Source organism: Prinia subflava, chromosome 1 (assembly GCF_021018805.1).
Source record: "Prinia subflava isolate CZ2003 ecotype Zambia chromosome 1, Cam_Psub_1.2, whole genome shotgun sequence".
Lineage (NCBI taxonomy): Eukaryota > Metazoa > Chordata > Aves > Passeriformes > Cisticolidae > Prinia > Prinia subflava.
Window position 1 is genome coordinate 22,341,928 of NC_086247.1, and position 16,386 is coordinate 22,358,313.

The 16,386-nt window shown below is 38.8% G+C and overlaps 1 protein-coding gene across 6 annotated transcripts in view; it reads right to left on the bottom strand.

The window, feature by feature from the left end:
- The window catches only part of MATN2 (matrilin 2), a 70,632-nt gene that overhangs the window by 46,522 nt on the left and 7,724 nt on the right, over positions 1-16,386 (bottom strand). For all 6 annotated transcript variants that reach the window (XM_063390513.1, XM_063390499.1, XM_063390505.1 and 3 more), the window contains exon 2: positions 12,257-12,418. In XM_063390513.1, the coding sequence (XP_063246583.1) occupies positions 12,257-12,383 (127 nt within the window). In that variant the 5' untranslated portion in view covers positions 12,384-12,418. The remainder of the gene's footprint in view (positions 1-12,256; positions 12,419-16,386) is intronic.

Consider the following 16,386-nt stretch of genomic DNA (forward strand, 5'->3'; position numbering starts at 1 on the left):
TGACGAACACTATCATGCACTTCTGCCAAGGCAGGGGGTGAAAAAGATGCCTGTTTTCACTTGTTAACTCAGAGGCCTCTTTCATAGATCACCAAGAACATTTTTGGCATAGAATAAAAATGCTCTTTAATGACAATAAAAATGACTGCCTGGATTTATTCATGCACAGTCTACAGTATGGCTTTATTCATAAGCATAGGAATATGCTTGGGTTGCTTATTCTTTCAAAATCAGAGCAGGCTGAATATAAGCCAAGCTGAGCAGAAACAAAATTCCAGTTCTAATGGGATACAGATATCCTGATGTAACTATTTTCCACCTTATTTTCTTTATTATAATCATGTTATATATATAAAAAATTACAAATTATCTTTACTAATATAACATGAATGATTCCAGCAATACAAAGATAATGCTAAGTTATGATTTGTGGCAGCAGAGCAATAAGAAAGGAGGATAATTACAGGAAAAAAAGGCCAAGAATATGTGAGGCAGATAAGGGAGAAGGGTAAAATAGCTGCTATTTTATTTCCCTCAAAACACTTCAGCATGGATTCACTAAAGGTAAATCATGCTTGACCAGTCTGATCGCCTTCTATGATGAAACAGCTGCCTGGATGGATGAGGGAAGAGCAAGGGATACTGTCTACCTTGACTTCAGCAAAGCTTTTAACACTCTCACAACATCCTCACAGGCAAACTCAGGAAGTGTGGACTGGGTAAGTGGAGAGAGAGGTGAACTGATTGGCTGAACAGCAGATCCCAGAATTCTAATTAGTGGCACAAGTTGAAGGCCTATCACTAGTGGAATCTACCAAGGTTCTATACTGGTCTCAGTATTGTTTAACTTTTCACCAATAACTTGGGTGAAGGGGCAGAGGCCTCCTCAGTTCCCTGACAACACAAAGGTGGGAGGAGTGGCTGATCCCTCAGAGGGCTGTGCAGCCCTTCTGGACCCTGACAGGGTGCAGAGATGGGCAGAGAAGAACCATCTGAAATTCAACAAAGGTGAATGCAGGGGGAGACTATGGGATTCCGGAGGACAACAAACTGTCCATGAGCCAGCACTGTGTCCTTATGGTCAAGAATGCCAAAGGTATCCTGTAGTACATTTGGAAGAGCATTGCCAGCAGATCAAGGGAGGTGACCCTTCCCCTCTGCTCAGCCCTGGTGAGGCCACATCTGCAGTGCTCTGGTCAGTTCTGGGCTCCACAGCACAAGAGAGACATGGAGCTGCTGGAGTGGGTCCAGAGGAGGGGTACAAAGATCATGAGGGGACTGGAGCATCTCATATAAGGAAAGGCTGAGAGAGTTGGGCCTGTTCAGCCTCGAGAAGAGGCACATGAGAGAGGACCTCATCATTATGTCCCAGTCTCTGACGGGAGGGTGTCAAGAGGATGGAGCCAGGCTCTTGTCGGTGGTGCCAAGCACTAGGACAAGAGGCAATGGGCAGAAACTGATGCACAGAGGTTCCACCTGAACATGAGGAAAGCTTTACTGTGCAGATTCACTGGAACAGCCTGCCAGAGACATGGTGAAGTCTCCCTCACTGAGGATACTCAAGAACCCTCTGGACACAATCCTGTGCCATGTGCTGTGGGATGGCCCTGCTTGAGCAGGGAGGTTGGACCAGATGACCCAGTGTGGTCCCTTCCAACCTTGTCCATTCTGTGATTCTATGAAAACAAGTCAAAACTACAGCCATGGTGTTGAATCCTTTTAATTGGAATATAAAGATTTGAATCTCAGTCTGAAGAGATTAATTTGTCTATTCTGAAGTCTGGAATGAATATTGGTGGGAAAAAGCTTGGAGAGAATTGGTGGATAGTACTACCAGAAATACATTCAACACATTGTGCTGAATTACTTTAGAAAAACCTATTCATCTGAATGAAACACAGTGTATTTCAAAACTACTCTGACCAGCAAAGTTCTATCTGTAGAAATACCAAACATTTCCAAATTAGGTTGTATTTAAAATCTTTGTCTTCTGATTTGGTATGAATTTTTTTTAAAACTCTGTAATCATTAAAGTTGATTTAACTTGGGCTGAGTGAAAAATAAAACTTAACTCTTCTACAGATAAAAAATCCAGCTCAGTGGTATTTTGAGGAGTGACAATCAGTAGTAATGACTATCAGATCTAAACACTCATCCCCTCAGATAAATTTTCAGTGATAGCTTTTTAGCAGTTACATGCTGATCCGTTTGTCCTGTAAACTATAATCTCTTCCTCTGACCAGCTCTCATTTTGAACAGTGAACTTTCTCACAACTTTGGCAAATATCTTCATAACCAAAAATAATTTCCTTTCACTCTTACGAAAATTGACATACTCATTGAAAAGAGCTACTCATCCATAAACCTACTTCTAAGTCAGCACAGTTTTGCCAACACAAAAGTTAAAAAAAACCCCTCATTGTGGGTTGCCTTAACCAAAGGGGAAGCCAGGAGAGGCAAGACAAAGACAGAAGGAAAGATCAAGTCAGCAGTAAATATGTTCTCATTCTCTACTCAATATCCACTTTGTAAACGATGGTTACAGTGATGCCACCTTTGGAAAACTAACAATACAAGGAAATTTCAGTTCTACTGGGAAGAATTCAGCTGGGATCCAATTACTGAGAGATATATAAAACAAAGCTTAACATAATACTGAGCATCTTAATTTCCTCTAAAGCTGAAAATTCTGTTAGATCATTTTATCTGATGACTGCAGGTTTCCTTCTATTCCTTTCTCAAAGCAAATAATGCTCAACCTATTTTTGCTTTGCCAAAGCTCACACTGCCTTGATTTTGCTCACCCACCAGGCTCTGTGTCTGAGACCATGTTTCTATACTCTTATCTTATTTTTCACTAATGCTTCATTCCCTTAATACAACTGCAGTAGCACTAGGGAGCTTGCTTGGGCATTCGAATTGACTCTTCTAGGCTGTTAAATCATTAGAATAGTTCTCAATACTGTTGTCTGAGCACAATTCCCATTTTCTCAAGCACTCCTCAGGCATGCTATGGGAAACAGCCTATGTTGTACCACTGGTCTCAGTGCCAGAGAGCAGTCTAAGCTACCAGCTGAACTCGGAGCCCAGCTGGCTTCACTCACAGAGTTAAACTCACCATCCTGCTCAGAGTGGCTGTATCCAAGAGGCCTCCTGGGAATAATCCCTGTAGGGATTACTCTCTGTGCCTTCTGAACCACACATGGTGATTGCTGGTCACTGTGCGCCAGAGACAGCTCCAGCCATTTAACAGCAACAATAATGGTGGAGCTCCAATGCCCACAAATGTGCCCAGCACTGTTTCATTTCCTTAAACATTTCCATCTGGGGATATTTAAACTGAACACATTCAAAAGACACAAGTTTTAGATGGTGATTTTCCCAAAGTTGTTGCAATTTGGCTGTCTTGGAATAAACTGCTCATTTAAAAAATGAGTTTGTTATTTTCTAGTTTTGTCCTACATCTTCATGACTCCTTAATACTTTTTTCTTTTTCTTAATCTAGGTATCACTTACTTGGTTATGTAGGTCTTGATCCTAATAAATGAGAATGGATAAATGTTAAAAAGGCTATTGTTATATGCAGAGCAAAAAAGGGAGGTGAGCTCAGTTTGGGAAACACTACAACAAAGTTTAGACATTGAAAAAGTAATTTATAACAAGTAAATATTAGCTCCATGAAGATGTTCATTAGAGAGTATGGCAACTCAAGCAAAAAGAGTTAAGAAAAAATGAGATCACAGAATAATTATTGCCTGAGCAGTCTTTAATGGTAATTTTAATATTTTGTGTTTCTTAGCTCACTCCCCAGTAATGCATATACAAAAATTACATGTCCTGTGACACTGTCAGCAGTAACACCAGGTTTATTTTTAGATTTTATCTTTGAGTAACAGAACAAGCCTTCATTCAAAATTAAATAAAAGGGGGAGAAAAGTATTCCTCCTGTTAGCATATTTTACAACTTCTTCCTAAATGTCTCTCTTTACCATTTATTATTTCATTTTCCCTCAAGCCATCAATATTATTTGCCTGTCTTCTTTTGAGAACTTCTTTCCTTATAAATCTCTGCATAACTCCTGAGAAACTTGTTAAAAGATGCATGAACTTGCTGGGTGTCAAATATTTTTTTATTGAAGTCCAGAATTCTGGTTTTCCCTAGCTAAATATCCAGCCAGAAAGATTGTGTTTGACAAAGTTCTGTGTTTGACAAAGTTCTCAGATAATTCCAAAAGGTTTCCTAGGTCATCAAGAAGGTTGAATCTTCTCATCATAAAATTATACAAGTAAAGAATAGCCAAATTTCCAATTCATTCATAAACATACCAAGTGCAAAATGCCTTGGGAAACACATTTTGTATTTGTTGCAAAGAATAAATAAAGAAGAGCAGTTATTCCAAGCACTTCTTGTCTTCAGTGAGACATTTTGAGCAAGTTAGCTTCCACTCCTTTTGGGTTTTATCATTTTAATTCAAAGATGGACAAAGTATGTTATGGTACATTTCCACTATAATCATACCTAGTTCCTGAAGTAAACGTTAGGAGCTGCTCAATACCCCTTTCCTAGCACACATACATGCTGCACTTGGTTCTGCAGGTGATGCCTCCAGCTCTGGGACAGGCTGTGGATCCAAGACCTGGCCCTGTACTCTCTGGCCCCATCCTTGCTCAGAATCTTTCCCAAACACACAGGCCTATGGCCCTAACCCAAACATTTATTAGGAGTTTGGCAGCTCATCCATTTTTCCTCACAAATTTCTTCATCTGTGAACAATCTCTAAATGGAACACAGCCTCCAGACATTTCTTTATTGCCTCTGACAAAATCTTTTCTGAACTTCCAAAATTTCTGGGAGAAATGTATAGCAGGAAGCTCTCGTCCAGAGATTTCCATTTCCTTCTACATGCAAATGCTTCATTATTAGTCACTGCAGGGGGGTATATTACTTTATTTTCATTTCACCTCACTATTTCTATTCCTTCTCTGTCATGCTTTTCAAAATAACGAGGTCATTTTAAACACTAATTCTCTCTAAATCCAGAGCACCAGAACTGACTCCTAGCATTTCTTCATTTCTTTACCAATACTGGTGCTTCTCTGGTATGGAGCTGAAGTATGGTGTAGTCTCAAGTTTCTTAGTTCTTTCTGCATATTTCAGCTGTTCTGAGACAGAAACTGTTGGGTTTCCTGACAGGAGTCAAACCTGCTTTCATGGTCAGGAGGACCAGGAGCAGGTTATTTTCCTTGCAGGCAGTGGAACACCTGGACAGAGGGATAAAGTATCCTAATATCCCCATGCACATGGACGCATGAAAATCTACTAACAGAAACAAATGTTATGTGCTCTCAGCTAAGGATAGCTTACACCCATGAGGGATGAGGAATTCACTTTTTGAGCCACGATGGTGAAGCTCGTGGTACACACAGTAATGCTACTTTGCATCCTGTTCCCACAGGCAGCCTGGAAGCACTTCTCTGACTGTGACTGTCTTTTCCTGCGCTCACCTGTAAAACATTAAATCACAACCAACATGAAAAAGGTGATTGTACGGGAGAAGGTGATCTTTGCATCTTTCTCCTTGAAGATCTGAAACTCCTATCTTGCTTGAGCTATTTAGGGTGCTGTTGGAAGGACACACAAATTATTGGAGAAAGAATGGATACAGAAAGTAAACAATTGCTAGTACCAGCATAGGAAATCTAGAGAAAAAATGTGACCTTACTGAGTTTGTGGTGTCCTGCTTTCAGGACATTAAATTAACATTTTAAAAACTCCTATCCATACTTTTTTTTAAGGTTGCCCGTGTCTTTGTTTACGGGGAAAGCTGTTAGCAACCTCGACATTACTCATTGATCAGCTGACCTGAAACCACATATTTCTATCTATTGGTAACGGTCTAAGTTTTAGATTCTTTTCCAAACAAATTCAGAAACAGCAGGAGGGGATAGTGCTGTACACCATTCCCCCCTGTCTCCTAAAACGTGTGGGATATCATGTCCACTGGTGAAGCAGCCGTTCTTCCACTTCAGCAGTGCTTGAACAAGATGGTGTCTTCAAGGTTCCAAAGCAATTTAAGGTGTGTTGTCTTCATTCACAATAGCGTCTGATTACCCACTCATGCCTATAAAATGAGATGTTCCTTATGTCATGCAAGCACTCTTTCCATGATTTTCAAATTAAATTTCCACATATGTACTTTTTTAATTAAGAAGGCAAAGTGCTCAAAATGAGGTCAAAACCAGCACACTGCTGAATATTAGTGCTCTTTCTTTTGGCCTGATTTTTCTTCAAGACATAATACACAGAGGAGGCTTTGAGCTCCTTGAGAATATACTCATAACAACAATTTTTTTACTCACAGTAATTTTCCTCACTGAATTATTGTCAAGGCAAATGCTTTTTCAAACAGAAATGGTATTTCGCAGTAATTTGTGGGGGTTGTAACAAACAAATTCAGAAATACAAAGATCATTTGATGTTAAGTTCATGGCTCAGTTTTTTCTGTAACAGTAGATATTCTTTCATCCTTGGAAAAATTACAAATTATCTTAACAAAAAGGGAAAAGAAGAAAAAAAGGGGGGAGGAGGGCCACGTTAAAAGAATAAGAAAACAAAACAAAGAAAGAGAGGAAGGAAGAAAGAGGGAAAAGGCATTATTAGAGGAAATACACATTAAAGAAATACACTACAATTTCTTGTGATGCTGGAAATCGAATTATATTCCATATAACTTCAATTACAGAAATAACCCATAGGTGGCTTAAAAGTGAATGTGATTTTGATACATGAAAATTAATAATGAATACTAAATAAAAGAGCTGGCAAGCAGAATGTTGTTCTGTGGTTAAAAACTGCTAGCACAGACCAAAATCCAAACTTTCTGATCTCCAAGATAATTGGCTGCAGATGAGCATACTGAGATTAGGACATAAATCCCTGAGGTCTGTCACGGTCCCAACAAGTCCTCATGGCTCATTAGCTGGGGCTGTTTAAGGGATAACAGCTGCTGCAGGAACAACTGGCTGGGCAGGGATAGGGCTGCTGATCAGATCTCTCTTTCCCAGACTCCAGGACCTCTGTTAGGGGCTGGGGAGGCACAACCTCAGCACAAACCAGGCTACCAAGCCTCACAGCCACAGAGAGAGGGTGTTCTACTGTGCAGAAAGCCCAGAATCTGAAAAAGCAGCTACTGTGGGGGAGAGGCCAACAGCTGAGAGATTAAGAAAGTTGAAGTTTTGAGAGTCAGCATAAAGTTCACGGGTGACCTCTCAGCTATGGAAACAAGCACTACTGGGAAGCAAAATACACCATTGCTAACATTGCCTCGAGGCACAAAGACTGCAGTATGAATCTACACATATCAGAAGGAAGAAACAGGTGATTTTGCAGGCTCTAAAATGCTTTGACTGCTCTCTTCCCAAACATAATATGCTTCTATTTATATGGCAACTTCATGTTTTCAATAGAAAGCGGATAGGTAAATAAATGGACAGGTATTTGATTACCCTGTGTCCTTACAAAAGCTTGGCTAGGATTGTGCTTATATTTTAACTAATTATGTGGTAATTCAAAAGATGTAATTTGCAACCACTTCCTATCTTCATCTGCTGCATGGAAGTTTTCATCTCTCCCAGTACTATACCAGTACAGTATGCCTAATATATGATGTAGTTACTGTGACATAATTCTCATTTCAATTGCAATACAGACTTCAGTTACAATAATTCTACCATCTGACAGGATTATGTCTGAGGACATAAAACTTGGCATTGCATTTATGTGAAGAAATAACACATACACACACATGTTGAGGCTGTGAATTAGTTTCTTACAGCAGAAAGCATCCCACATTGGCTCAACAGTCCACATTAGCAGAATTTAGATATCTCTGGTCAGCTCTTACTGTATAAATATACAATGAATTAAACCAAAACTAAACAGTAATCTTATCTGTGCTCCACAGAAGCATCATGGGTTGGACTCACTTTTGTCACATACTTTGCAATTTGCTGCTAAAATAGTTCAGAATGTTTAAGCTGATAGTGTCTTAAGCCCTAAAGTTACATGCACTCAAGTTTAAGAACTGGGTTGGATATAAGAATCTTTGGATTAATTTTAACTGGCTGTAGCAAGTTGTTCATGACCTTAGTGAGTGCTCCATGTAGTTCCTTTTACTTTACTTCATACTATTAGTGGAATCATATATATACAAGCAAGAGACAAATCATCATATATTTTGTTGCAAAATATAATTTACCACAGACAGGGGCATTTGCATTTTGCAGCAGCTTCCATTGAACAGGAGCCAAGTACATTTCCTTCTTGGCCTCCTTTCCCCTCTGTTTTAATTTTGTGCAGTATCAGTTAATTTTTTTGTTGTTTCTTCTGGTATCATGTAATATCCAAAGGAATGCCCCCTAAATTAGCTTACATAGTTATTTTCATAGTTATAAATTCCTTCTGTAGTTATTTTCAAAATCACGTAGCTTCATGTTTCATATTCCTAAGGACAGAAATAATGTTATTGCTTAGAATAGTGTTCTTTCTACAGCTTTCACTGTATTCACAACTGCTTTCACACATTCATTTCAGATCCTTCCAAAGAAGTATGCCCAATGAAATACATGCCCAGTTTACAAGAACAGAGTTCGTCGAGAAAAAAAAAAAACACAAAAACTTGTGGGTTGTTTTTTACAATATAAGAATTTTGATTTGCCTTGTTTTAGTGTTCTATAATAAATTATTAAGATGCAGTAGGGCCTAAGTTGCAAATTTGTTTCAGAGAAAAAACCTACAACTTCAAACACCAAAAAGGCACTACATCCTGCAAGGACTGGGCACATGTTGCTTCTAGACATGAAAGCTGCTGAAGGGTGCTGTGGACCTCCCACTGGCCTTGCAAACATGGAAACTATGGAAATCACCACTCTGGACAACTGACCCTGCCCTTCATCAGTCTGTTTAGGTGCACAAGTCCATTTCATTAGATCTGAAGGGAATCAGCTAATCTAACAGACATAATTTTATCTTTATAACTATGTAGCAAGTATATCACTGCTTCTCTTTAGAACAAACCAAAATATTATTTTCCTTTCACAAACCAGGATTTGTGAAAACCAATTTGATCCAAACTCTTGATCAAAGTACTGATGAGGGGAAAAAGAAGGCAAAATTTAGTTCATATGTCAGATAAGGGGAAAGATGACTGTTGTCTGCTACAGGAAAGAAGAACTGACCATCCGATTTCTTTCTGTTGTTTCACAAGATCTTGCACAACTATGGAAACAATTCTTTAAAACATAAATACACCTGCATGAAAACAGCATCTTCCAGCAATATAATACAAATTCTTTTATTACTTGAAATACTTGTATATCTAGTATGCTACAAGAAAAACTAAGGAAAGTGTTAAAAGTTAATTAATTTGGCACAGTTGACAAGTTTTTAATATTTGGAAGTCTGACTCAGTGTTTAATAAAAGAAAAACCTGCAGAGTAGTTTGGCTTTCAAGGACCACATAGTGAGAGTTCCAAAAACTCTACTTTCAATAGATGCTTGAATAAAATATTTCAGCTCTTTAACAGAAATCATTAGCTATAGCAATAATAATTTTAAGCACCAATAAGCAATGCAAAGACCTGCCAAATTAAAACAATGTGCACTGACATTCAGTTGAAAAATTGAAGAACAAGAAAAATATGTATCTTTTCAGATACTGCTCATTCCTCCAGAAGACATAGTTAAAATGTACAGGCAATTAGACCTAACAAAGACTATTAAGAAATCTATGAAGTATTAGTGCATGACTGATGAAAAATTAAATCCTCCTAAACCTGGATCTCAAAGTACTTTTCTCTCTATATGGACAATCCCACAGAATTTTTCATCCATTCCATTTTACTTACTTAACTTGTCAGTCTCCTAGAACAATGACTGTTACTTCTGTAATTGGACACTACTGGTATTTTACCAGTAAATAATTATCACAGCAGTATACTTTTGTTTTAAAAATGGTGAAAAGAAGAAAAAAGGAATAAAATTATTTTAATACTGCTATACTTACGTAGCATAAACTTTCATTTTAGTCCTGAAAAACAGACTTCCATCCAAAAAGAATCCAACTCCCAACCTTAATTTTTATTACTTTTCCAGGTACCTGTTGCTTCTTTGCAGCCATTTTGCTCTATTTTGCCTGCCAAGCAAGTCTTTACATAACAGCAGCAATTGTCATCACCACCACTACTTATAATACGTATACTATATAGAATGTGACAACTTCTAATCCCTGCTAAGCTGCTGGAATTCTGGAGTGATTTTATTAAGTCTATTACTTGGTGTCACTGAGGTCGTGTTTTGGCCATCTTCTTTCTCATGCCATGTAAGGAACACTCAACTTTTCAGCACAGTGGCGCTTTACACATTCTGTTCTTTACAGAGAGCCATGTTTTTACCATGCCACTGTTTCTATACACTGCTGCACAAAAGCAGGTGACCTAATTTCTTGAAACAGAATGCAAGGCCCAAGAGTCTGACTCCAAACTGCCACGTACTTTTATGGGCTGGATCAGAGAACCTTCCAAGTTTTTCACATCATTTAAGGTCTTGAAAAGGCTCCTTTAGCCAGAACTGTTTGCATCCTGCACATGCCAAACTGAGTAGGGATTCAGTGGTCTCCAAATGCAGGGACCAGAAATTTCTTGGCGTTTAAAAGAAGAAATAAATAATTTAATCTATACATTTTGATTTGTACTGAGTGCTAAACCCTTTCATATATTTTCCGCTATTTGAAAGAAAGGCTATAAAAGAAACTTTAAAAATCACAGGGAAAATGGCAACTGATAAGTGTGACACTTTCAGTTTCTCCACATAACACCTTGCCCCTGCACTCATTTTCTAGAGAGACAGGCAGTTTATTTCTTAAAGTAATAAGTTTACTTAAGGTATTTGCTAGTAACCCTAAAATATTTGGGAAGAGCTCCTATATAATCACATTTTAGAATTTAGGATTTTAGAAAGTTTGAGATTCTTGTTAAGTAAGGTGTGTATGTGGGTATTTCTCTTTGTTGTTCTATATGCACGGGTTTTTGTGAATTAGATCTCCAGAGCTATGGTTTTCAGCCTTCAGTGGCAGAACCCCAAGTGCTTCAGGACCACATCTATTAGCTTTGGGAAAGATGAATAAGAAATGAAAAACTGTTGTCTTTTGTTTTAAATTTGTCCCATTGGAATTGAAAACTGATATTTTTAAGTTAACAGATTGTGAATGGTACTTTATGGAGTTTTACATTATTTAAAGGATTACATTTTGCTTAGAAAAGCTTTTCACTGATAAAACTTGGTGCTCTCCTCTCTTTCATCCCTTTTCCTGTATTCCTTCTTTCTTCCCAGTAGATCTTCTGCAGGATATTTCATATTCCTCATATTCACTCGGTTAAGGTGACCCTCACAGAGTCCACTTACCATCCCAGTGGCTGGAGGGAGTTATCTGATGAGGTCTACTACTGATGTGAATCATTAATCCCTAATGATAGGCTGTGTCCAAACCCCATCCATGCTGTGTTTTCATAACCTGACAATTACTTTTAACAATTAGCCAAAGACAGTTATCTAACTCACAAACTGTTAGAAGATGAAATTGCTGACTGCTTGGTAATGCACAGGTGATGATCAACGAGAGAGACATGAATATTATATTTTAAAATATGACAGGCCACAAGCTGAAATGGATACACCCTGTCCTAAGATTTTTGGCAAAAGAGGAAAAAATTGGCTCGTTATAAAAGATTACTCATTATATAATTAGCTACTCATTATAAATAAATCTGACAAAACAAAGGGATTAGCATCAAGTAGTGTAATGACAAGCCTCATTTCAATAGCCACAGATTTCCATTCAATCATCTTTATGCACATTACACACACGTAGACAGCTAAAACTTTTCAGCATGGTAAAAGGCACATTTGACAGCATGTATTTTCTCTAAACACTGAAAATAAAGTTGTTTCTTTTTCTTTCAAGCCAACAGTCCAGTAGCAAATATTTATTTCATACCACTTACATAAAGTAAATCTGGTACCCCAAAAGTAAAAACCTTCTTTCACCAGCTGCTACTTCACCAGCACAATTTATCCCATACCTGCTGGCAAATGAAAATCTCTTTATTACAAACTAACTCAGGAAGGTTATGCCTTTTATCATTTGTATTTGAGACAGCTTTTGGTAGTGCTGTTTGGGGTATTTTGTGTGTAACTTACCCAGTAGAGACTGTGTGTTAACATCCCTTCTCTGGGTGAAATGTCTTCCGGGGAGATCTTTCCCCATGACAGTGGAAAGCAGAGTGTGTGCAAATAGCAGAAGGAAACATGCAATCATTTTCTTCATCTTCACAAAACAGAAAGACACGCAAGGATGTAAAACTGCAATAGAGGAGAGAAGGAGATAAGTTCTTTGATTACATAAAAAGATGCATTCCAACCACATCTGTCACCCAGCAGCACTGCTTCCCTTCTATCACACACAAACATGCCGACACTGGCACCAAATAATACCTACAGCTCCAAGAAATAAGGTTTAATGTAGCTGCTGGCAGTCCCTGTATAGCATTTCTAAGTCTTGTTAGATGAAGTCTGTAGTTAACATCAACAGAAATTCATAATAATCAAGTATTTCTGAAGCAAGAAAAGGAAGGTTTTTTCACTCAGCCTGTCAGCATAAACAGGTTTGAGGAGGACACAAATATATTTTTGTTATTCCACTCAGTGCTCCTTTGCAATTTTTTTCAGAAGTTTAATGGTTCCTGTAGTCTGATGGATTCTTGCTTCAGAAAATCTTGGAAAATTAAAACAGAGAGAAGAAAATATATTTCAGAAACAGCAACTATAAATGTGAACTGGTGATAACTCATGTTTACTTTTCAGAAGACAGTCCATGGTTACCAACATGAAGATAAGAGTGCAAGATTAATCTTGTTTACAGGAATAGGCTCCTGAGGACTGGCAAGGAGCTTGCCATAGGTTCTGGAGAAATTTTATCATACAGAAGAACAAATGACAGGCAAAATTCCTATATTAAGAGATGACTCCTGACCACGAGGTTGTTAATGCATCATGAAAAGCCATGGCTGATTCTGCCACAAACAGAAAACAAAGATTGACCTACTAGAGACTCATTTTCTGGCTGTGTTCCCCATTGGTGGCTTCCTCAGACAGAGACTCCTTCTATCCTCCCCCAAACCTTTGTTGCTGTGGTTGAGAGCATCCCAAAGGAGCTAAACTCACTTGGAGTGGGTGATACAAAGAAAATTAGTGAAGAGCTCCCCTAGGTGTGCAAGAGATGGATAGAACTACCCACTTTCATAACAAAGAACTGCTTTAACTGAATCTGGAACTGAATGGAACTTCTGAAGCAGTGCAAATTTTAATAGTAATTCTTGGTGAAGTAACTAAGACTTGAAAACAATTTTAACAGGGCCCTAAACCTGATAAGCAGATGTGTAACAGAATGCAACTAAATGCTTCCGTTCTGAAAGATAATTTATTTTCTTTCCCACCATGAGCTATTCACCGGCAGAATGGAAAATTCTGAATAAATATTTTCTCTCTAATAAAGTTATTTTGTTCATTATTTTTCAGTCTTTCCCATGCAACCATTACATATAATGTATTTTTCTAACTACAAGCTATTTTTCCTTTTGTATATTCTACTCAGCAGCCTCAAATGCAGACACAATGTTCTGGTGCATATGCCAAAATGAATCTTTGCACTCAAAATGCCCAGCCTTACCTCAGTGTTCAATATTATCCAGTAATGGGCAATACATGATTTAAGGACATTCAAACTCAGAAAGAGATGGAAATAGCTGGTGCTTATAAAAATGGCCACAAAAAAAATTAAATTGCTGGGCATCTGGATGGTATTATTGCTAGAGTTTTTCCAGTGTTCTAGTCAGAAACAGATGAACCCTGGAAACAGCACACACCACTGGAAATGAGATTACATTTTGCTGGAAGCAACAGTTGTTACATCTGGAGATCAGCAATCCCAGTGGGCTCTTCACTCCTCAGAACATCAACACGGACAGGGCTGTGCCAGGGGTCTCCTCTCGCTCAGGCCTGTTCCTTCAGCACGCCAGGCACATGGACCCCAAGGATACATGCCAGTTCTTTCAATGATGTTTTAGGAAAGCAGAAGCCATGCTCTCAGGGCTAAGGAGAGTAGAGAAATATCCTCCCTGCAAGGGTGTTACAGGAACTAGGCATGAACAGACTGTTCAAGAGGGCTTTCTGGCTCTTACCTACTTATCAGACGCCTAACTCATCCCTCCATTCTATCCACCCTGAACAGCTGCAAAGACAGCACTAAACTCTTAAGTAAAGCCATTTTACCTGTGCCTGATGGCACATTAAAGAGCCAAGGACAATGTGGCAGAGCCTTCACTACACATTGCTAAATGACCCAGTAACAGCATGATGCCAAAGGAAATGGTGATAAAGAAGTGTCTCAGGACAGTCCCACCCCAAACTCAACCCTCCTACATTCCGACACTCAACCTTGTATATAAGGTTATATATAACCTTATAAAAGGTACATATTTTATACCTTTGCAGCAATTTTTGATATCTGGTCATAGTTTCAAATCCCCTACAGTCACAGTCCATAAGCATAATTGTCCATAAGCAATTCCAGAAATAAGAAAAAAAAATGTTTATTGCAATTTGAAGTCTTTGAATTCTGTGAGGAAAATGTTTACATCACATGCAAATCATATGATTAGCTGACCATACAGACTGAGATGTCTCCATAATCATTCATTAGGTGTCATTTAATTCTGAAATGCCATAAAGTAGTATATTTCCAGTTTAGTGTTACTTTTTACCATTCCCTTTGAAAAGTAAGGTTGGGGTACTAAAGAAACAGAACCACTGAATAACATACTGTGCAACAGTATTTGGATTCCAAAACCTTAGATCCTCAGATCTCAAAATCTCTACTAGTCTGATAATCAGAAAATAAATCTACTTAGAGAGGCACCAAAAAATATCCAACTACTGCTAAAATAAAATCTGCTATGGACACACTCCTACCCTCGCAAACAGTGTTTTAAAATGCTGTTTTGAACAAAAATGGTACTTAACAGCGAAGAGCTTTAGTTGCCTTCTCTTAAAAAACAGATATAATCTAAAATAAAAATGTAAGCAAAACCGTGCCCATTTTCAGTGAGAAGGTAAAATCTAAAAAACCCCAAACCCAAATTCCCAGAGCCAAAGGCTGTATATGTGATAACACAACTGCTCCAAGCCTGCTGTCACCCCTGCATCCACACTGAAAGCTTCTGGTGCTGCTTTCCTGAGGTGATGACAGTCTGGACTTGTGTTCCAGGTGCATGCTTGTGTCCACTGCTGCTTGCATTTTTACATGACCAGCCTGTATTGTGGTTGCATGGCTGCTCTACGTACAGTCCTGTCATGGTCCTCTGGGAGGACAAGACTCTGGGTCTCCTGCAAGGTCTCCTATCTTCACTGAGAAGCTGGATGGTGTTTACTGCACCACATTTGGTATTTAACACCTCATTTTCCCAGCAGGCTAAGCCCTTCTGCCACGGCCCTCTGTATCTTCCCACTGTTGGTTAACCCTTGCTCTACCAGCTGAGAATACATTCCCAAAGTACCAAATGTAGAAAGTCATATTTTTGTGGCTACCTGGAGAATATATTTCGGGCACTTTGATTCCTGCTGACAGCACTATACCATGGCTGAACCAACTCCCCATGGCAGATCCAAGACCAAGTCACTGCAAGACAAACATCCTGAACAGGTCAAAGAAACCCCAACAAATCAACAAAAAGCAGCAGGAGGAGGTTTGGCAGTCCATGGGGCTCTACCAGGTTGAGCACCAGATTCACCAGCTTCCACTGCTCCACTTCTCTGCCCACAGCAAAGGGAAGAAGAGTAGGGCTTTCACAGCAGCTTTGGAGCACTCGATGCAGCACAGTGCTGTGCTGGACATGTGAAAAGCTGCTAACAGAGAAGAGACAACTGCTGCTACAGAGGTATGATCTGGTGAGGGCTGCTGGCAGAAAAAGTTTGGTATAAAAGAGGAGATTCTCCTGGAAGATGGCAAATAAGACAGGCTCTCTGTTCTTTTAAGGTTTCCCTCACTCCCTAACTGGCTGCTCATCAAGAGCTGAATATTGCCATGGTGTGTTCTTATCAATTTTACCTGTGCTAGCTTAGTCATACACCCACACATCAGAGTAACTTTTCTGATGCACTGCTATGGACTCTCATGAACCACAGTGTAGGAATACTAAAAAATAAAATTGAGATTTCATCTTTAAAATACCTATTTCCTTTGTTGGACAGCAGTGAAACAATACAAGGCTGTT